We start from the raw sequence: 20,613 nt of genomic DNA on the forward strand, positions 1-20,613 counted from the left end.
GGGAGACAGGACAGAGCCTTGGGGTACACCCGCTTTTAATGTGAAATAGTCCGAATAATGATCTCTGAACCGTATACGCATCGTTCGGCCATCTAAAAAGTGACATAATAATTTCATCATATTTATAGTTAATTCAAAGGATGTGCAAAGTTTGTATTTTAATCCTTCATGCCAAACAGTGTCAAAAGCTTTCTCTACATCTTTGGCGACAAGTGCGGAGGTACAGTTCTGGGCTTTATTGATACGTACATAGTTCAGGATTATATTCAAAACGTCTTGGGTAGATCGTTGTTGTCGGAAACCGAATTGTCTTTCAGTAAGCAAGTTATGTGTCTCTAGGTGGGTCCTGAGTCGCATATTTACAAGTCGTTCAAAGGTCTTACCCAAAATTTCAAGGAGGCTAATAGGTCTATAGTTCTTGGGGTCAGTCAAGTCTTTCCCAGGTTTTGGTATGAGACATGCAGTTGCAGATTTAAAGAATGGGGGGAAATAGCCAGATGCAAGAGAGGCATTAAAGAGGTCAGTGATAGCAGAAGCAACAGAAAGTGGAAGGTGACGAAGGACTGAATGTGACAGACCTGAAGCACCTGGAGCTTTTTTAGGAAGGTGTGTTAGTAAGGAGTGAACATCATTTACAGTAAAAGGAGAGTTTAGAGGATGCGTGGAAGATAGGGTGTTTAGGTTTATGATTGGATCAGGATTGGTTAAATCTTCATGGTTGGATACCCATCTTTCTATGTCTAATGTATGTGCTATGACAGTTTGGTCTGGTGGATGTGGGTGGAAGATGTTTTCCCATATGTCTTTGAAAATATGTACCGCTTCAGCAGGGTCAGAGATCTGTCTGTTGTTGCTGTTTATGTGTCTAAAGGTTGTGGATCGAGGGGTGCCTGTAAGTTTCTGAATGGATGACCAGAATGCTTTGGGATCTCTTGTACGCTGTACATCTGTATTGTTTATAACTGATTGCCAATGTCGGGCGTGGTCATCGTCTAGGCTATGGATGATATGTGTACGTAAAATAGTGAGGTCCCATCGGATGATATTTAGTCTGTTTTGGTTTGCTAGGAAATGGTGTCTGTAACATGTGAGTAATCTTTTTGTTCTTTCTGATGGGCGAAAAGAGTAACGTACTATGTGGTGTGTCATTGGGACAACCTCTGTAGCTGTTTGGGTAATTGATTGTTGAATGCGTTGAATTTGTGTGTCTATGTCTGATACTGGTCTATTGTCATAGTTGTGTGTGAGATCAAGAGTGTTTAGGCGTTGTTTGAACAGATCCCAGTCCGCCTGAGAATAAGCTGGTCTGAAGATCAAGCGACAGTGCGGAGACTTAAATACTGTCGGAAGGAGAGGTGCAGAGTAGTAGTAGTAGTGAGAATGTAGCCACTGAGAGGTCAGGTCCCTCTCAGATCCAGCAGTTCTCACTTGAAAGGGTTGTCCAAGGTGTTTTTCTGTACCAAGAGGCCATGTGTTGCAGTGTCTGACAAGATGAACATCAAAATGGTATACAATACCGACAGGTTGGTAGGTAAGACACATAGGCAACAGTTAGACAACCCTTTCAAGTGAGAACTGCTGGATCTGAGAGGGACCTGACCTCTCAGTGGCTACATTCTCACTACTACTACTACTCTGCACCTCTCCTTCCGACAGTATTTAAGTCTCCGCACTGTCGCTTGATCTTCAGATAGTTCCTGACTATGGAACTGAACTTCTCCAGGCTGAGGGACTGACAACCTCAAATTCTACGACTTCAAGGGTGATGGACTGATTACATCGTCTTCACATCTCTACTGTTCCTGCCTACTTTCTGTATTCGACTGAAGAAGCCTACTGTGTAGGCGAAACGTTTCGGAATAAAGTTGCCTAACTGTTGCCTATGTGTCTTACCTACCAACCTGTCGGTATTGTATACCATTTTGATGTTCATGGGTATGGGGTGCATAATAAACATATTAAACTAACTAACCCCGCCATATTTCACTTAATAATAAGCATCAACGAATCTTCACCACTTACAGTAACATGTTATATTTCTTAACTCCGAGAGTTTGTCATTAAAAACACTGAAACGTTGCAAAATACAATGTAAATAATAATCAAATGCGATTCCGCGTTTCACAGGTGTCTTACTCATGTACCTGTTGGTAATGTTTGCCGTTTATATGATGTCGTCATATGGTTACTGTCTTGTGTAACTGTGGTCCTGATGAACCCGTCTTCAAAATAGGAAGTACGTTTTCCAACGTGTTAGTGTTGTTTTTTTAAGGTTTTAACAACAGATCAAATTTTAATACTAGTTACTCCAAATCTCACAGAAATCATTCCCTGCGACAGCAAAATACTAGGCAAACGATGTAAGATAGCGCCAGTGAAAAGCAGGGGCGCCATGAGTACATTAAAAGATAAGACAGCAAGTATCCGAAGCCTAAGACTGTTCAACAGCCTCGGGTTAGGATAGGTAAACATAATATTGCATTAATTAATGTTGAAAATTAGACACGTGCAACATCTGGGCATCTTTATTGTAGACGTTTCATCATCCAGTGGCTTTATCAACACAAATTCAAGGACATAACTGGAAGACAGTAGAACTAATTAATTAATTAATGTATATTTACGTATATTTAACTGTTAATAACAAAATTATATAAACGGGTGACTTAAGCTTGGCAACGGGAGACATTTTAGTCACTTAAATAAGTGGACACTACATACTCCTTGAATCTCTGTCTCATCTCGTGATGTGATCCTTAGTTTTTTTACGGGGTGGATCGGCAAACCAGCGGAAGGTTTCAGTCATATGAAAGCCTCCGGTTAGCGATTCATCACGTGACTAAAACCTGTGTCAGGAAACACGTTTTCCTGTTTCTTGACGAATGAAATACCACCACCACCACACTCACAGTACTCGAGTTGCGAAGTCCAGCACGAATAATCCACTGGTCACTGCTTCTGTGGCCAGCCGTAATACTAGCAGCTACCTTACCTTCGCGTGATCTTAGACACACCGTCTTGACACGCCTCTAGAATGCCGGCACCACGGAACGCTTCATCTTACGATAGACTAGTATCAGGAATTTTCTCTGCCGAATGTGACATTGTTTATGCTGGTAAACGTGCTGCCTTACTGGTTATGTCGGGGTAGGCGTGAGTGATACTCCTCCCATCAGTCTGTCAGAATATGTACTGTAATAATAATAATTATCTTTATTACTACAAGTACATGTACAACATACACTGACATTTCAGGCAAATTAGGTCAGTTTTGTCCCCAGAATGGGGCCCACACCAGTCGGCTAACATTCAGGTACCTATTTTACTGCTAGGTGAACAGGGACAGCGGGTGTCTTCAGGAAACACGTCCTAATGTTTCCTTCCACCCGTATGAGCGAACTCAAATATCATTTTTTATATTCCCGGGATGCGTGCGGCGAGAGTTGGATAAAAAATTATATCGTATCAATGAAACATATGAGTTACGAAGACTTGAAACTCTGAACACGACCTCACCCTTCAGGGAGGTCCCTTGATGCCTATGAGACGGATGAGGGAAGGGGGGGGGGGTTATCATTCAAGAAATTGGACCTGTCCTTCTCTTGGATCTAATCTGATTACCCAGGTGCTGAATGACCCCTGTAAGTTTAGCGCTTACCTCCATATACAATGTCATTAATTTGACTTTAATCGTTGCACCCCACCTTCCTTCCCATGGCACATTCCTACTGCAGCACTATACATCCCACATACGTTAAGCACATCTTTTTTAATATATTAATGCAAACAGGCACACACACACACACACACACACACACACACACACACACACACACACACACACACACACAGACACACACATACATAGCTTTAAGCAGAGGTATGATAAAGCTCACGGCTCAGGGAGAGTGACCTAGTAGCGATCAGTGAAGAGGCGGGGCCAGGAGCTCGGACTCGACCCCCGCAACCTCAACTAGGTGAGTAAAACTAGGTGAGTACACACACACACACACACACACACACACACACACACACACATCCAGACACACATGCACTCCCCCCCTCACCACCGACATCTCACTACTTCCCCTGATCCCTCCCCTCCCTCGATCACCCTCCCCTCCCCCGTTCACCCTAAACCCTCCCCACCCCTCCCCACTCTGCTCCCACATACCCACAGTTCCTCCACTACTTCCCCTCCCACACTCTGACATACACACTACTAACCTAACATACAAAACTACATAGGTTTCCCACTCTGAGGCAATCAGGATAAAACAAAAATGGGTTGTCAGATTATTATTATTATTATAATCAAGGGGAAACGCTAAACCCGGAGGATTATACAGCTATGGGTTGTCAGAGAGCAACAAGAAAAACCAAGGGACAGGAGGAGGAAACTGCAAAGGAAGATTGGGCAGCAGAGCTCATAAAAAGGGATCATGAATGGGAAAGGAAACTAGAAGAACTTAGCATGAGAATGGAAGAGAGGATAGATATGGAAAGCAGGAAGTGGGAGGTGCATGTCAAAGCAGCAGAAGCTAGGATACAGAGTTTAGAAGAGGAATTGAAAAATCTGAAACAGCCTAAAGAACTAAAGAACATTTTGGGATTGACAACAGAGACTGCTACCTCAGCCACAAATAAGGGGACTGTAGGGAAAGAAGGGGCACAACTGCATGGAGAAGCTCTATCAGAGGAGACTGTAGCAAATGAAAGAGCTAAGCTTTATGTGGAGGCCCTAACAGACAACAACAGAGCCCAAGGAAAGCCGAGAAGGGAAAATGACAGGCCACTGAGCCCAAGTACATTAGCCAGTGAAACTGATGAAAGGAAAGCTGCAGTGGAGGAAACCAAATTAAATGAGGGGATACACAGGGATATGCAGTGGGAGAATGAAAGGGTGAGGTTAGTCTTTGTGTATGGGCTCCAGGAAGTCGAAGGGGAAACATATGAAGCAAGAAAACAAGGGGAAAAAAAGCAATTGAAAGCATCATGAAAGCAATAGGAGAAGACGATATGACCCAGCTGGAAAATTTTCGGAGAATAGGGGGGTTTGTAAAAAAAAGAACCCGGCCAGTGAGAGTGACCTTCAAGGCAGAAGCGACTCGGACCAGGATCCTGCAGGAGAAAGCACGATTAAGGGACATGACGGCATACAGGAAGGTGTATCTCGACCGCGACAGAACACAAGAAGAAAGGCAGAAACTGAGAGAGATGGTACAAAGGCGAAAGGAGGAAAGAGAGGGGATGGAGAAAACAGACAGGAGATCCCAGACCCAGGAAGAAGATCAAATACAGCCTCCCTCACAACTTCCTATAGAAGCCTCCCAACCAGGTCAACCCCAGTGCAACCAAACACTCTAAATCAAAACACCCATGCCACATCCAATGCCCCCACCCACTACATTACAAACTGCACCCCCACAGCAACAACCCATAGTTCCCTACCAGGTCTCCCACTTCCCCAACCCCAATATACCTCCCAGACCACAGTCTTAGAAAAGAAGTTGAAGGTGTGGTATACAAATGCAGATGGAATAACAAACAAGTATGAGGAGTGGCACAAAAGAATCAAAGAGACATCCCCAGACATAATAGCACTCACAGAAACAAAACTCACCAGAATAATAACAGATTCAATCTTTCCATCCGGATATCAAATCCTCAGGAAAGACAGAGGGAGGAGAGTGGGAGGAGGAGTTGCACTGCTCATTAAAAACCAGTGGGATTTTGAGAAAATGGAAGGAATGGATGGCACGGGCGAAAGGGACTACTTAGTAGGAACAATCCAGTCTGAGGGACATAAGGTGATAATTGCAGTAATGTACAACCCACCACAGAACTGCAGGAGGCCAAGAGAAGAATACGATGAGAGCAACAGAGCAACGATCGACACACTAGCCGAGGTGGCCAGGAGAGCACACATGGGGGGAGCAAAGTTACTAGTTATGGGTGATTTCAATCACAAGGAGATTGACTGGGAAAACCTGGAGCCCCATGGGGGTCCCAAAACATGGAGAGCCAAGATGATGGATGTGGTACTGGAAAACCTCATGCATCAACATGTTAGAGACACTACCAGAGAGAGAGGAGAGGATGAACCAGCAAGGCTGGACCTTGTATTCACCATGAGTAGTTCGGACATCGAGGGTATCATGTATGAAACGCCCCTGGGAGCTAGTGATCATGTGGTTCTGTGCTTCGACTACATAGTTGAGCTCCAAGTGGAGAGTGTAGCAGGAATAGGCTGGGAAAAAACAAACTACAAAAGGGGGAACTACTCAGGCATGAGGAACTTCCTTCAAGACATTCAGTGGGAGAGGGAACTGACAGGAAAACCAGTACAAGAAATGATGGACTATGTAGCAACAAAATGCAAGGAGGCAGAGGAGAGGTTTGTTCCCAAGGGAAACAGAAATAATGGGAAGAACATAACGAGTCCTTTGTTCACCCAAAGGTGTAGGGAGGCAAAAACTAGGTGTACTAGAGAATGGAAAAGGTACAGAAGACAGAGAACTCAGGAAAATAAAGAAATCAGCCGAAGAGCCAGAAACGAATATGCACAGACAAGAAGGGAGGCTCAGAGACAATATGAAAATGACATAGCATCAAAAGTAAAGACTGACCCGAAGCTGTTGTACAGCCACATCAGGAGGAAAACAACAGTCAAGGACCAGGTAATCAGACTGAGGAAGGGTGATGGGGAATTCACAAGAAACGACCGAGAGGTTTGTCAGGAGCTCAACACAAGATTTAAAGAGGTATTTACAGTGGAAACCAGTAGGACTCCAAGAAATCAGAACAGGGGGGCACACCAGCAAGTGCTGGATGAGGTACATATAACCAAGGAGGAGGTGAAGAAGCTGCTATGCGAACTTGACACCTCAAAGGCGGTGGGACCAGACAACATCTCTCCATGGGTCCTTAAAGAGGGAGCAGAGATATTGTGTGAGTCATTAACAATGATCTTCAACACATCTTTTGAAACTGGGCAACTCCCTGAGGTATGGAAAATGGCAAATGTAATCCCAATTTTTAAAAAGGGAGACAGACATGAGGCACTAAACTACAGACCTGTATCACTAACGTGTATAGTATGCAAGGTCATGGAGAAGATCATCAGGAGGAGAGTGGTGGGGCACCTGGGAAGAAACAAGTGTATAATTGACAACCAGCACGGTTTCAGGGAAGGAAAATCCTGTGTCACAAACCTACTAGAGTTTTATGACAAGGTGACAGAAGTAAGACAAGAGAGAGAGGGGTGGATCGACTGCATATTTTTGGACTGCAAGAAGGCCTTCGACACAGTTCCTCACAAGAGGTTACTGCAAAAGCTAGAGGACAGGAAAGGCACTGCAATGGATCAGAGAATATCTGACAGGGAGGCAACAACGAGTCATGGTACGCGACGAGGTGTCAGAGTGGGCGCCTGTGACAAGCGGGGTTCCACAGGGGTCAGTCCTAGGACCTGTGCTGTTCTTGATATATGTGAACGACATAACGGAAGGGATAGACTCAGAAGTGTCCTTGTTTGCAGATAATGTGAAGTTAATGAGAAGAATCAAATCGGACGAGGATCAGGCAGGACTACAAAGAGACCTGGACAGGCTACAAGCCTGGTCCAGCAACTGGCTCCTTGAATTTAACCCTGCCAAATGCAAAGTCATGAAGATTGGGGAAGGGCAAAGAAGACCGCAGACACAATATAGTTTAGATGGCCAAAGACTGCAAACCTCACTCAAGGAAAAAGATCTGGGGGTGAGTATAACACCGAGCATATCTCCTGAGGCGCACATCAATCAGATAACTGCTGCAGCATACGGGCGCCTGGCAAACCTGCGGATAGCGTTCCGATACCTCAGTAAGGATTCGTTTAAGACTCTGTATACCTTCTACGTCAGGCCCATACTGGAGTATGCAGCACCAGTTTGGAATCCACACCTAGTCAAGCACGTCAAGAAATTAGAGAAAGTGCAAAGGTTTGCAACAAGACTAGTCCCAGAGCTACGGGGATTGTCCTATGAAGAAAGGTTGAGGGAAATCGGCCTGACGACACTGGAGGACAGGAGGGTCAGGGGAGACATGATAACGACATATAAAATACTGCGCGGAATAGACGAGGTGGACAAAGACGGGATGTTCCAGAGATTGGGACACAGACACAAGAGGTCACAATTGGAAGTTGAAGACTCAGATGAATCAAAGGGATGTTAGGAAGTATTTCTTCAGTCATAGAGTAGTCAGACCATGGAATAGCCTAGAAAGTGATATAGTGGAGGCAGGAACCATACATAGTTTTAAGGCGAGGTATGATAGAGCTCATGGGGCAGGGAGAGAGAGGACCTAGTAGCAATCAGCGAAGAGGCGGGGCCAGGAGCTGTGACTCGACCCCTGCAACCACAAATAGGTGAGTACAAATAGGTGAGTACACACACACACACACACACACACACACACACACACACACACACACACACACACACACACACACACACACACACAAACACACACACACACACACACACACACACACACACACACACACACACACACACACAACACACACACACACACACACACACACACACACACACACACACACACACACACACACACACACACACACACACACTAGCGAGGAAGCCACTTTGGCGTAGTGCCATAGTGCACCCCACTCAGAGCAAGGGAGGCTTACATCAGCATCATACACTTGTGTTGACACTGGGACCAACCTTCTGAGCTCTGTGATAATTCTCTGCCATGTTCTCGTTTGCTGCACACCACAAGTCCTAGCTGTGTCCTCGGGCTCAGCATCAACACAAGTGTTCCGCTTCATTGTTGAACGAATGTTCTAGTTTGTGGGTCTGGTAGATAGACGATTGCCTGTATTGTGGCGAGTTGAGGGTGTTTTGCCTTGGGAGTGCTAGAGTACTCATTTATGGTGACTGTGATAATCATTTGTTCAAGAAAATTAAAAATTTGGGAAATAAAAATTAAGGAAAATATTAGTGGTTTTGAGAAAGGAAACATCAAATCTTTACAAAAATAGTGATCTGTTAATTTTCATCGTGTCACCAGTGACGATGGTGAGGTCTCCTCCACAACTCTGAGACCTAATACCACAAAACTTATATGGAAAGTGTGCGAGGGAAGATTACACAACTTAGCTGGAGACATTAAATACTTCTTGTGTACAGAGGGCTGCTTGAGGGCTCTGTTGTTCTGTGAACCTGACAACCAACTTTGAAGTGAGGAGGTCAGGCGACACGCGGAAGACCTAGCTGCTGCTACAGGATGGCGAAGCTCTTGAATATTCTTCTACAGCGGTCAGACGACTCAATTCCCTGGGGCTTTCGTCTCCAAGGTGGTGCCGACTACAAGAAACCTCTTACCATCCAGCGAGTAAGTACTTTTCTAGTTTCTTCAGATTTAGGAATTAATACCTCATTATACAATGGAATGTTAAATTTATTTTGTAGTAGTTTTGCCACTACTGATATTACTACCTACGTGACGTGTATATTCGATATTAAATTCGGTATAGCCTGCTCAGGGATGGACCCCCCTCTTATACACACACACACACACACACACACACACACACACACACACACACACACACACACACACACACATATTGACACTCATGCCTTCGCTCTCTTGACTGTTTGTATCACGTTTTCCCCAGATGTCACATACACGATGTTCACGCATATATCATGAGAGTGTATATATCATTGCACTTTATGTATCACGTTGTATGCACTATGTTTTATGTATATAGTATCAAGCGTCATGTATAATTCTTCTATTTTTTGCATTAGTCTTCTATTCTTGTATAATTATGTGTAGTACTAAAGATGACACGCACCTAGGTGTGAAAGTGAAGGTGTCAAAAACCAGCTCTTGGATTAAGAAATATAGAAACAGGTATGTTAAGCGACACTGTCGATGTCAGAGCATCCCTGGGACTCAGACACAGAACAAAATACATTTATGTTCAGACCGTGTCAGTGTTACATGTTCAGATTGCTAAAATAATTATTATAATCTACCGTTCGTCTGTTAGAAGCCATTCATATTGTTAATACCACAACGACGTAAATGTTTAGAAAACTCCACGAGTATCAAACGCGATGAGCAAAGCTGTGAGTGAAATCATTTTGGTAAAATTTACCAACCATTTTTCTGTTTTTAGAAAGTGTTTATATGTATAGTTTTTATGAAACGTGAATTTTTGCGTTGTACTCACCTAATTGTGGTTACATTGGTCGAGTCACAGCTTCTGATCCCACCTCTTCACTGGCCGCTACTAGGTCCTCTCTCTCCCTGCTGAACGAGTTTTATCATACCTTGTCTTAAAACTATATATGGTTCCTGCCTCCACTACATCACTTCCCAGACTATTCCACTTCCTGACAACTCTATGATAGAAGAAATACTTCCTAACATCCCTTTAACTCATCTAAATCTTCAACTTCCAGTTGTGTACTCGCCTAATTGTACTCACCTAATTGTGGTTGCAGGGGTCGATACTCAGCTCCTGACCCCGCCTCTTCACTGAACGCTACTAGGTCCTCTCTCTCCCTGCCCCATGAGCTTTATCATACCTCGTCTTAAAGCTATGTATGGTTCCTGCCTTCACTACACCACTTGCTAGACTATTCCACTTTCTGGCTACTCTATAACTGAAGAAATATTTCCTAACATTCCTTTGACTCATCTGAGTCTTCAACTTCCAAGTGTGACCCCTCGTTTCTGTGTCCCCTCTCTGGAACATCCTGTCTCTGTCCACCTTGTCTATTCCACGCAGTATTTTGGATGTCGTTATCATGTCTCCTCTAACCCTCCTGTCCTCCAGTGTCGTCAGGCCGATTTCCCTTAACCTTTCTTCGTAGGACATTTCTCTTACCTCTGGAAGTAACCTTGTCGCAAACTTTTGCACTTTCTCTAATTTCTTGACGTGCTTGACCAGGTGTGGGTTCCAAACTGGTGCTGCATACTCCAGTATGGGCCTATGCTAATCTCAGGTTTGCCAGGTGCCCATATGCTGCAGCAGTTATCTGGTTGATGTGTGCTTCCGGAGACGTGCTCAGTGTTATACTCACCTCAAGATCTTTCTCTTTGAGCGAGGTTTGCAATCTTTGGCCACCTAGCCTATACTCTGTCTACGTGTGTGTGTGTATGTGTGTGTGTGTGTGTGTGTGTGTGTGTGTGTGTGTGTGTGTGTGTGTGTGTATATATATATATATATATATATATATATATATATATATATATATATATATATATATATATATATATATATATATACATATATATATATATATATATATATATATATATATATATATATATACATATATATATATATATATATATATATATATATATATATATATATATATATATATATATATATACATGTTTATATATATGCAAAACAACCACTGTGAAAGAATAGAGAATTTCCAAGCGCTTTCGTGACTACTCACATTATAAAGGAACAATGAAAGTAAAGCATCAAAGGAAGGTATATAAAGGGGTAGCCCACACCTCACTATCAGATCCCACAACAAAGAAACACCTGACGCGAGACAGCAGGCCCGCCGGCCGAACTAGACAGGTCCTTCACACAACCCACCAACAAACTATTCTACCCAAGAAATAAGAAATTTAAAAAATTATTATTTGTCCAATGTATTATTAAATTCTTCCCAAATTCTATTAATTATAAATGGATCTAATTTATATAAACCAAAGGAAATATTCATATTATTGTCAAAACTGCTTTTTATGAAACAAGATTCAATTATATTCCTGTCGACCATGAACTTGCTTGATACTACTTTCTCACCTTTTTGAAAATCAATTGGATGGTTAAAATCTCTTACATGAATAAATAGAGCATTGGAATCTTGTCCAGTTCTAATGCTATATTTATGTTGTTTTAATCTTAGTTCGAGATTTCTACCAGTTTGACCGTAATAAACTTTATCGCAAATTTTACAAGGAATCTTATAGACACATCCATCAGCATTTTGGGGGGATTCTTTATCAAAAGTTTTTTTACTGTATCAAGAATGAAGAACTCGTTAATTATGATTTACCATTCCCAGTTCCTACTATCATTAAACTGATTAAACTTTGCATTGTTGATGCAAAATTTGTATTTAATGATAAGTTTTACACTCAGAAGTTTGGTATGGCAATGGGGAATACTCTTTCACCTGTTCTTAGTAACCTATACATGGTATTTTTTGAAACAAGGCTGCTTAACACAATCCTCCCTAATAGAGCTAAATGGTTCAGATATGTTGATGATATTTTGTGTCTTATGCCCAAAAATGTAGATATACACCATTTCCTTGGCAAATTAAATAGCTTAGCCCATTTTATAAATTTTACTGTTGAATTTGAAGAAAATAACTCATTGCCTTCTCTAGATGTTTTAAGTATTAAGGGTAATAATGAATTCAAATTTAAAATTTACAGAAAACCTACAAATAACTGTTCCTATGTCCACTATTATTCTTCCCATCAAGATAGAGTTAAACTGTCTGTTTTCTCATCAATGTTTTTGAGAGCTTTACGAATTTGTAGTCCTGAGTTCATAGATGAGGAAATATCCAAAATTTATGAAATAGGTAATGATTTGAAATACCCAAGAAATGTAATTGATAAATCTTTTAAAGTTGCTAGAAATACTTTTTACAATCCAAAAAGGGACAACCAGCCTTATTCAACTAAAAATATGTTGGTTCTCCCTTACCATGAAAACTTGGTTGATATGCCTTCTCTTCTTAAGACTTTTAATATTAAAGTTGTATTCAAAAATCTTGATACAGTAAAAAAAACTTTTGATAAAGAATTCCCCCCAAAATGCTGATGGATGTGTCTACAAATTTCCTTGTAAAATTTGCGATAAAGTTTATTACGATCAAACTGGCAAAAATCTCGAACTAAGATTAAAACAACATAAATATAGCATTAGAACTGGACAAGATTCCAATGCTATATTTATTCATGTAAGAGATTTTAACCATCCAATTGATTTTAAAAAAGTTGAGAAAGTAGTATCAAGCAAGTCCATGGTCGACAGGAATATAATTGAATCTTGTTTCATAAAAAGCAGTTTTGACAATAATATGAATATTTCCTTTGGTTTATATAAATTAGATCCATTTATAATTAATAGAATTTGGGAAGAATTTAATAATACATTGGACAAATAATAATTTTTTAAATTTCTTATTTCTTGGGTAGAATAGTTTGTTGGTGGGTTGTGTGAAGGACCTGTCTAGTTCGGCCGGCGGGCCTGCTGTCTCGCGTCAGGTGTTTCTTTGTTGTGGGATCTGATAGTGAGGTGTGGGCTACCCCTTTATATACCTTCCTTTGATGCTTTACTTTCATTGTTCCTTGATAATGTGAGTAGTCACGAAAGCGCTTGGAACTTCTCTATTCTTTCACAGTGGTTGTTTTGCATATTCTGAAATCACCTGTTTACTGTGATCTTATTGCATATATATATATATATATATATATATATATATATATATATATATATATATATATATATATATATATATATATATATATATATATATATATAATGAGAGCATAATGAACACTTGTCAGTGCTCAATGATAACCTCACATAGAGACAGAAACTCATAAATGTTGAGAGAATTTTTTTTTTCGGTCTTTTACAGTTTGGTAGTAGTTGTCTTATAGATTTTAGGTAAGGTTCGGGTATTCAGCTCACTCAGTAGTTTGTTAATTTTTACTCCTGTTGTGTAAAGTTCTAATTGGTTTATTCGTTGTTGTCCGTATTTACTAATGGAACATCTTAAATCGTGTGTTCAGCTCCTTGTAGATTTTCTCGTCATTCCTCGTGTGCTCGTCTTACCTTTTCAGTTATTATCACCTTGATTTTTATTGTTGTTTTCTAGTGCGACTGCAACAGTTTCTGCTCAAGTTTGACTTCCACTGCAGTGTTATTCTCAGTTTGTAGCCCAGCTTTTCTTCTTACTTGTGCGTACTCATCCTCTGTTCTTACCTGTACGTACTCAGCCTCTGTTCTTACCTGTTCATACTCAGCCTCTCTTCTTACCTGTACGTACTCACTCTTTCTTACGTGTACGTACTCAGCCTCTCTTCTTACCTGTACATACTCAGCCTCTCTTACCTGTACTTACTCAGTCTCCTTACCTGTACATATTCATTTTTGGTTCTTTTGCTCACCTCTCTTGTTTCCTATTGTCCTTCGCTCTCTATAGTTTTTCATGCTCTTATACTTCAACTCTGCTTATCTACATGTCCGGATGAACCATGGGTTCTCTTTGTACCACTGCTTCTAAGAGTATACATTTCTCCTCTGTCTCTCGACTTCTTTCATAAGAACATAAGAAAGGAGGAACACTGCAGCAGGCCTGTTGGCCCATACTAGGCAGGTCCTTTACAATTCATCCCACTAACAAACATTTGACCAACCCAATTTTCAATGCCACCCAAGAAACAAGCTCCGATGTGCAAGTCCCTCTCAAATCCAACCCCTCCCACTCATGTACTTATCCAACCTAAATTTGAAACTACCCAAAGTCCTAGCCTCAATAACCCAACTAGGTAGACTGTTCCACTCATCAACTACCCTATTTCCAAACCAATACTTTCCTATGTCCTTTCTAAATCTAAACTTATCTAATTTAAATCCATTACTGCGGGTTCTCTCTTGGAGAGATATCCTCAAGACTTTGTTAATATCCCCTTTATTAATACCTATCTTCCACTTATACACTTCGATCAGGTCTCCCCTCATTCTTCGTCTAACAAGTGAATGTAACTTAAGAGTCTTCAATCTTTCTTCATAAGGAAGATTTCTAATGCTATGTATTAATTTAGTCATCCTACGCTGAATGTTTTCTAACGAATTTATGTCCATTCTGTAGTATGGAGACCAGAATTGAGCTGCATAATCTAGGTGAGGCCTTACTAATGATGTATAAAGCTGCAGTATGATCTCTTTCAACATGGTTCATTGTATTTCGGTTCTCTCTCCCAGTGTACAGCATTTAAGATTTATGTCATTCATTTCGTTGTCTCTTTTCAAATCTGGTTTCTCCCTTCCCCTCTCCTGTTATGTTTTTATCCATTTTTTTTTTTTTTGAGGAAGTATTCGGTTCTCAGGGCTGTATGAGCTCTGGCACCAAAAGATCTAAGATGAGCTGAAAGTGAATACAAGGTTGTTAGCGTGGGCCTGGTAGTTAATATGGAAGGGGTAGTTAATACAGAAGGGGTAATTAACACGGGGTATTTAAGATGGATGGGGTAGTTAGTATGGACGGGGTAGTTATTATGGAAAAGGTAGTTAACATGGACGGGATAGCATGGGCGTGGTAGTTAGCATGGGCGTGGTAGTTAGCGTGGGCGTGGTGCTGGCTGGGCAGCAGGTGGGTTGAAAATAGTCAAACCACAATACTTCAGCCTCATTCAGAGATTCCTTCTCTGTTGTTACACTTCAAGCGGATATAAACCAAGCCGTCAAATGGGCCACAGAAAACAATATGAAGTTCAATGGGGACAAATTTCATTTACTCCGCTATAAAAAAATTGAGGAAATAAAATCTAAATCGGAGTATAAAACAAATTTTAACCACACAATAGAGGGGAAAACTGATGTGAAGTATCTGGGAGTGATAATGTCAGAGGATCTCACTATCAAGGATAATAATGCCACTACCAGTCTACCATATTTACTAGGATAATGACACGATGGATAATGAGAACCTTCAAAACAAGGGATGCCAAGCCAATCATTTTCTTTAAATCATTTGTTCTCTCTAGGCTGGAGTACTGCTGTAACGACCCCTTTCAAAGCAGGCGATACTGCAGATCTGGATAATATACAGAGAACTTACACTGTACCTAAATTACTGGGACAGTTTGCAGTCCCTTGGCCTGTACTCCTTGAAATGTAGACGAGAAAGATACATTACCCCACCATTGCCCACCATCACAACTCCATCACCCCCATTATCACCCCCACGATTACCTTCCATCACCCCACCATTACCCCCACCATTACCCTACCATCACCCCCACCATTACCCCCACCATTACCCTACCATCACCCCACTATCACCCCGCCATCACTAAACCATCACCCTACCATTACCCTACCATCACCTCCACTATTACACTGCCACCCCACCATCACCCAACCATCACCCCACCATCACCCACACCACCACCCTACCACCAACCCCACATCCTATCCACCATCACCCCACTATCACCCCCCATCACCCACACTACCACCCTACCATCACCCCCACATCCTGTCCACTCTCACAGGAGGTACTCCATCACACACTCAGGACACAGGAACACACACTCAGGACAGACAGGAACACAACACAGGACAGACAGGAACACAACACTCTCAGGACAGACAGGAACACAACACACTCAGGACAGACAGGAACACAACACAGGACAGACAGGAACACAACACTCTCAGGACAGACAGGAACACAACACACTCAGGATAGACAGGAACACAACACACTCAGGATAGACAGGAACACAACACTCTCAGGACAGACAGGAACACAACACACTCAGGATAGACAGGAACACAACACACTCAGGACAGACAGGAACACAACACACTCAGGATAGACAGGAACACAACAACAGATCTACGCCTTTGGACACCAGCAAAGATTTAATTTGTACTTTTTAAGTCAGAAAAAGTTATGTTATTGTTAGACACTCAGCCGAGGACAATCTAACTTGTGGATGTCGTCAACATGTTGCTGCCAGGAGGTACACATGTGTGTTACACCTGCACCACCCTTAGTTATGTTGCTGCCAGGAGGTACACATGTGTGTTACACCTGCACCACCCTCAGTCATGTTGCTGCCAGGAGGTGCACATGTGTGTTACACCTGCAACACCCTTAGTTATGTTGCTGCCAGGAGGTTCATAGGTGTGTTACACCTGTTCCACCCTCAGTTATGTTGCTGCCAGGAAGTGCACATGTGTGTCACACCTGTTCCACCCTCAGTTATGTTGCTGCCAGGAGGTACACATGTGTGTCACACCTGTTCCACCCTCAGTTATGTTGCTGCCAGGAGGTACACATGTGTGTCACACCTGTTCCACCCTCAGTTATGTTGCTGCCAGGAGGTTCACAGGTGTGTTACACCTGTTCCACTTTCGGGCATGTGTGAGGAGAGTATTTGCAGGTGTGCTTCCGGCGGTGAACCAAACATAGGTATCCCCACCTTGAACTCTTCTTGTATCCCTCATGAAGTCATCCCTTGATATCCCCATGAAGTCATCGCCTGGTATGCACAATGAAGCTATTTCAAGGCATCCCCCATGAAATCATCCCTTGGGTCCCCTATGAAGTCATTCCGTGGTATTCCCCATGAAGTCATCCCCTTGTATCCCCCATGAAGTCATCCCCTGGTATCCCCCATGGAGTCATCTCCTGGTATCCTTCATGAAATAAATCCCTGGTATCCCCCATGAAATCATCTCCTGGTGTTCCTCATGAAGTAATGCTCTGGTATCCCCCATGAAGTCATCTCCTGGTATCCCTCATGAAGTCAACCTCTGGTATCCCCAAAGAAGTCATCCCGTGGTATCCCCAAAGAAGTCATCCCGTGGTATCCCCGAAGAAGTCCTCCCTTGGTATCCCCGAAGAAGTCATCCCTTGGTATCCCACCAGACCAAATGAGTGTGTCGTTCTACCTCCTGTAATTTTTTCCACCCTGAAATACGTCATACTTCACTATATGAAAAACAGTGCAACAACAGATACAGATACTAATGCCGGAAAAAAAATCCCCCCCCCCAGTACCAACAATACCACCAGTCCGATGACATTCTTCTTTGCAAATATACAGGGTCTAAAGCCAGCAACAAACAACAAAATACCTTTCATCCGTGGACTGCTTGCAGAGGCAAAGGCAATGTGACTCAAGAAATCGTAATGACACGATTGCAAATAAACCATACCCATAAACTCTATGACCGCGGGTTCAATCCCGGCCGGGGGTATGGTTTAAAGGCAATGTTCGCGGCTTTCACTGAGACCAACATAAAGGATCACTTGGACAACGAAATATGGATCCCAGGTTACAACCTATACAGATGTGACAGTGAACAGGCAAAAGGGGGGCCTGTACATTGCAGAGTCACTTGTTTGCACAGAACTGCTTAATGCCTCAAATGATGTAGTGGAAGTTTTAGCAGTAAAGGTCGAGAACCAAAACCTAGCCATTGTGGTAGTCTGCAAGCCTCCGGATGCAACATCCCAGCAATTCCAGGAACAGCTGTTAAAAATTGACCACTGTCTGGAAAATCTTCCAGCTCCTGCACCCAACATCTTGCTCCTAGGGGATTTCAACTTAAGGCACCTAAAATGGAGGAATATAGCAAATAATATTGTTGCAGTAATAACACCAGGAGGCAGCTCTGATGAAAACTCACACTCACACGAGCTTTTAAATCTCTGCACAAAATTCAATTCAAACCAGCAAATAATAGAGCCATCTAGACTGGAGAATACACTAGACCTCATCTTCACTAACAATGATGATCTGATAAGAAATGTCACCATATCAAAAACAATATACTCAGATCACAACATAATTGAGGTTCAGACATGTATGCGTGGAGCCCCAGACCGACATAATGAGATTAGTCACGAGGGAGCATTCACCAAATTCAACTTCAATAACAAAAACAAAGTGGGACCAAGTAAACCAAGTCCTAACCGATATAAGCTGGGAAGATATACTAAGCAACACAGACCCCAACTTATGCCTAGAACAGATTAACTTGGTGGCACTCAATGTATGCACGGCTTATTCCTCTAAGAAAAAGGAGGAGTGGATGTAAAATAGAAAGAGACAGGCGCTCCCTTTACAGGCGACGGAAAAGAATAACAGAGCGGCTAAAAGAGGTCAATATATCTGAAATGCATAGGGAGACACTGGTCAGAGAAATAGCAAGCATCGAACTTAAGTTAAAGGAATCTTATAGGAGTCAGGAATCGCGGGAAGAACTAAAAGCCATAAATGAAATCGAAAGAAACCCAAAGTATTTCTTCTCCTATGCCAAATCAAAGTCGAGAACAACGTCCAGTATTGGACCCCTACTTAAACAAGATGGGTCCTACACAGATGACAGCAAGGAAATGAGTGAGCTACTCAAGTCCCAATATGACTCAGTTTTTAGCAAGCCGCTAACCAGACTGAGAGTCGAAGATCAAAATTAATTTTCTATGAGAGAGCCACAAAATTTGGTTAACACAAGCCTATCCGATGTTATCCTGACGCCAAATGACTTCGAACAGGCGATAAATGACGTGCCCATGCACTCTGCCCTAGGGCCAGACTCATGGAACTCCGTGTTCATCAAGAACTGCAAGAAGCCCCTATCACGAGCCTTTTCCATCCTATGGAGAGGGAGCATGGACACGGGGGTCGTCCCACAGTTACTAAAAACAACAGACATAGCCCCACTCCACAAAGGGGGCAGTAAAGCAACAGCAAAGAACTACAGACCGATAGCACTAACATCCCATATCATAAAAATCTTTGAAAGGGTCCTAAGAAGCAAGATCACCACCCATCTAGAAACCCATCAGTTACACAACCCAGGGCAACATGGGTTTAGAACAGGTCGCTCCTGTCTGTCTCAACTATTGGATCACTACGACAAGGTCCTAGATGCACTAGAAGGCAAAAAGAATGCAGATGTAATATATACAGACTTTGCAAAAGCCTTCGACAAGTGTGACCATGGCGTAATAGCGCACAAAATGCGTGCTAAAGGAATAACAGGAAAAGTCGGTCGATGGATCTATAATTTCCTCACTAACAGAACGCAGAGAGTAGTCGTCAACAGAGTAAAGTCCGAGGCAGCTACGGTGAAAAGCTCTGTTCCACAAGGCACAGTACTCGCTCCCATCTTGTTCCTCATCCTCATATCCGACATAGACAAGGATGTCAGCCACAGCACCGTGTCTTCCTTTGCAGATGACACCCGAATCTGCATGACAGTGTCTTCCATTGCAGACACTGCAAGGCTCCAGGCGGACATCAACCAAATCTTTCAGTGGGCTGCAGAAAACAATATGAAGTTCAACGATGAGAAATTTCAATTACTCCGATATGGTAAACACGAGGAAATTAAATCTTCATCAGAGTACAAAACAAACTCTGGCCACAAAATAGAGCGAAACACCAACGTCAAAGACCTGGGAGTGATCATGTCGGAGGATCTCACCTTCAAGGACCATAACATTGTATCAATCGCATCTGCTAGAAAAATGACAGGATGGATAATGTGAACCTTCAAAACTAGGGAGGCCAAGCCCATGATGACACTCTTCAGGTCACTTGTTCTATCTAGGCTGGAATATTGCTGCACACTAACAGCACCTTTCAAGGCAGGTGAAATTGCTGACCTAGAAAATGTACAGAGAACCTTCACGGCGCTCATAACGGAGATAAAACACCTCAATTACTGGGAGCGCTTGAGGTTCCTAAACCTATATTCCCTGGAACGCAGGCGGGAGAGATACATGATTA

The 20,613-nt window shown here is 42.4% G+C and overlaps 1 protein-coding gene across 3 annotated transcripts in view; it reads left to right on the top strand.

The window, feature by feature from the left end:
• LOC138852343 (golgin subfamily A member 6-like protein 25) overlaps positions 1–20,613 on the top strand; it is a 94,920-nt gene that overhangs the window by 17,961 nt on the left and 56,346 nt on the right. For 2 of the 3 annotated variants that reach the window (XM_070082338.1, XM_070082340.1), the window contains exon 2: positions 9,082–9,405. In XM_070082338.1, coding sequence (XP_069938439.1) covers positions 9,298–9,405 — 108 coding nt within the window. In that variant the 5' untranslated portion in view covers positions 9,082–9,297. Of the gene's footprint in view, positions 1–8,683; positions 9,406–20,613 lie in introns of those variants that run through there. The other variant, XM_070082339.1, reaches the window with a different exon arrangement.

The sequence above is a fragment of the Cherax quadricarinatus genome, chromosome 7, assembly GCF_038502225.1.
Source record: "Cherax quadricarinatus isolate ZL_2023a chromosome 7, ASM3850222v1, whole genome shotgun sequence".
Classification (NCBI taxonomy): Eukaryota; Metazoa; Arthropoda; class Malacostraca; order Decapoda; family Parastacidae; genus Cherax; species Cherax quadricarinatus.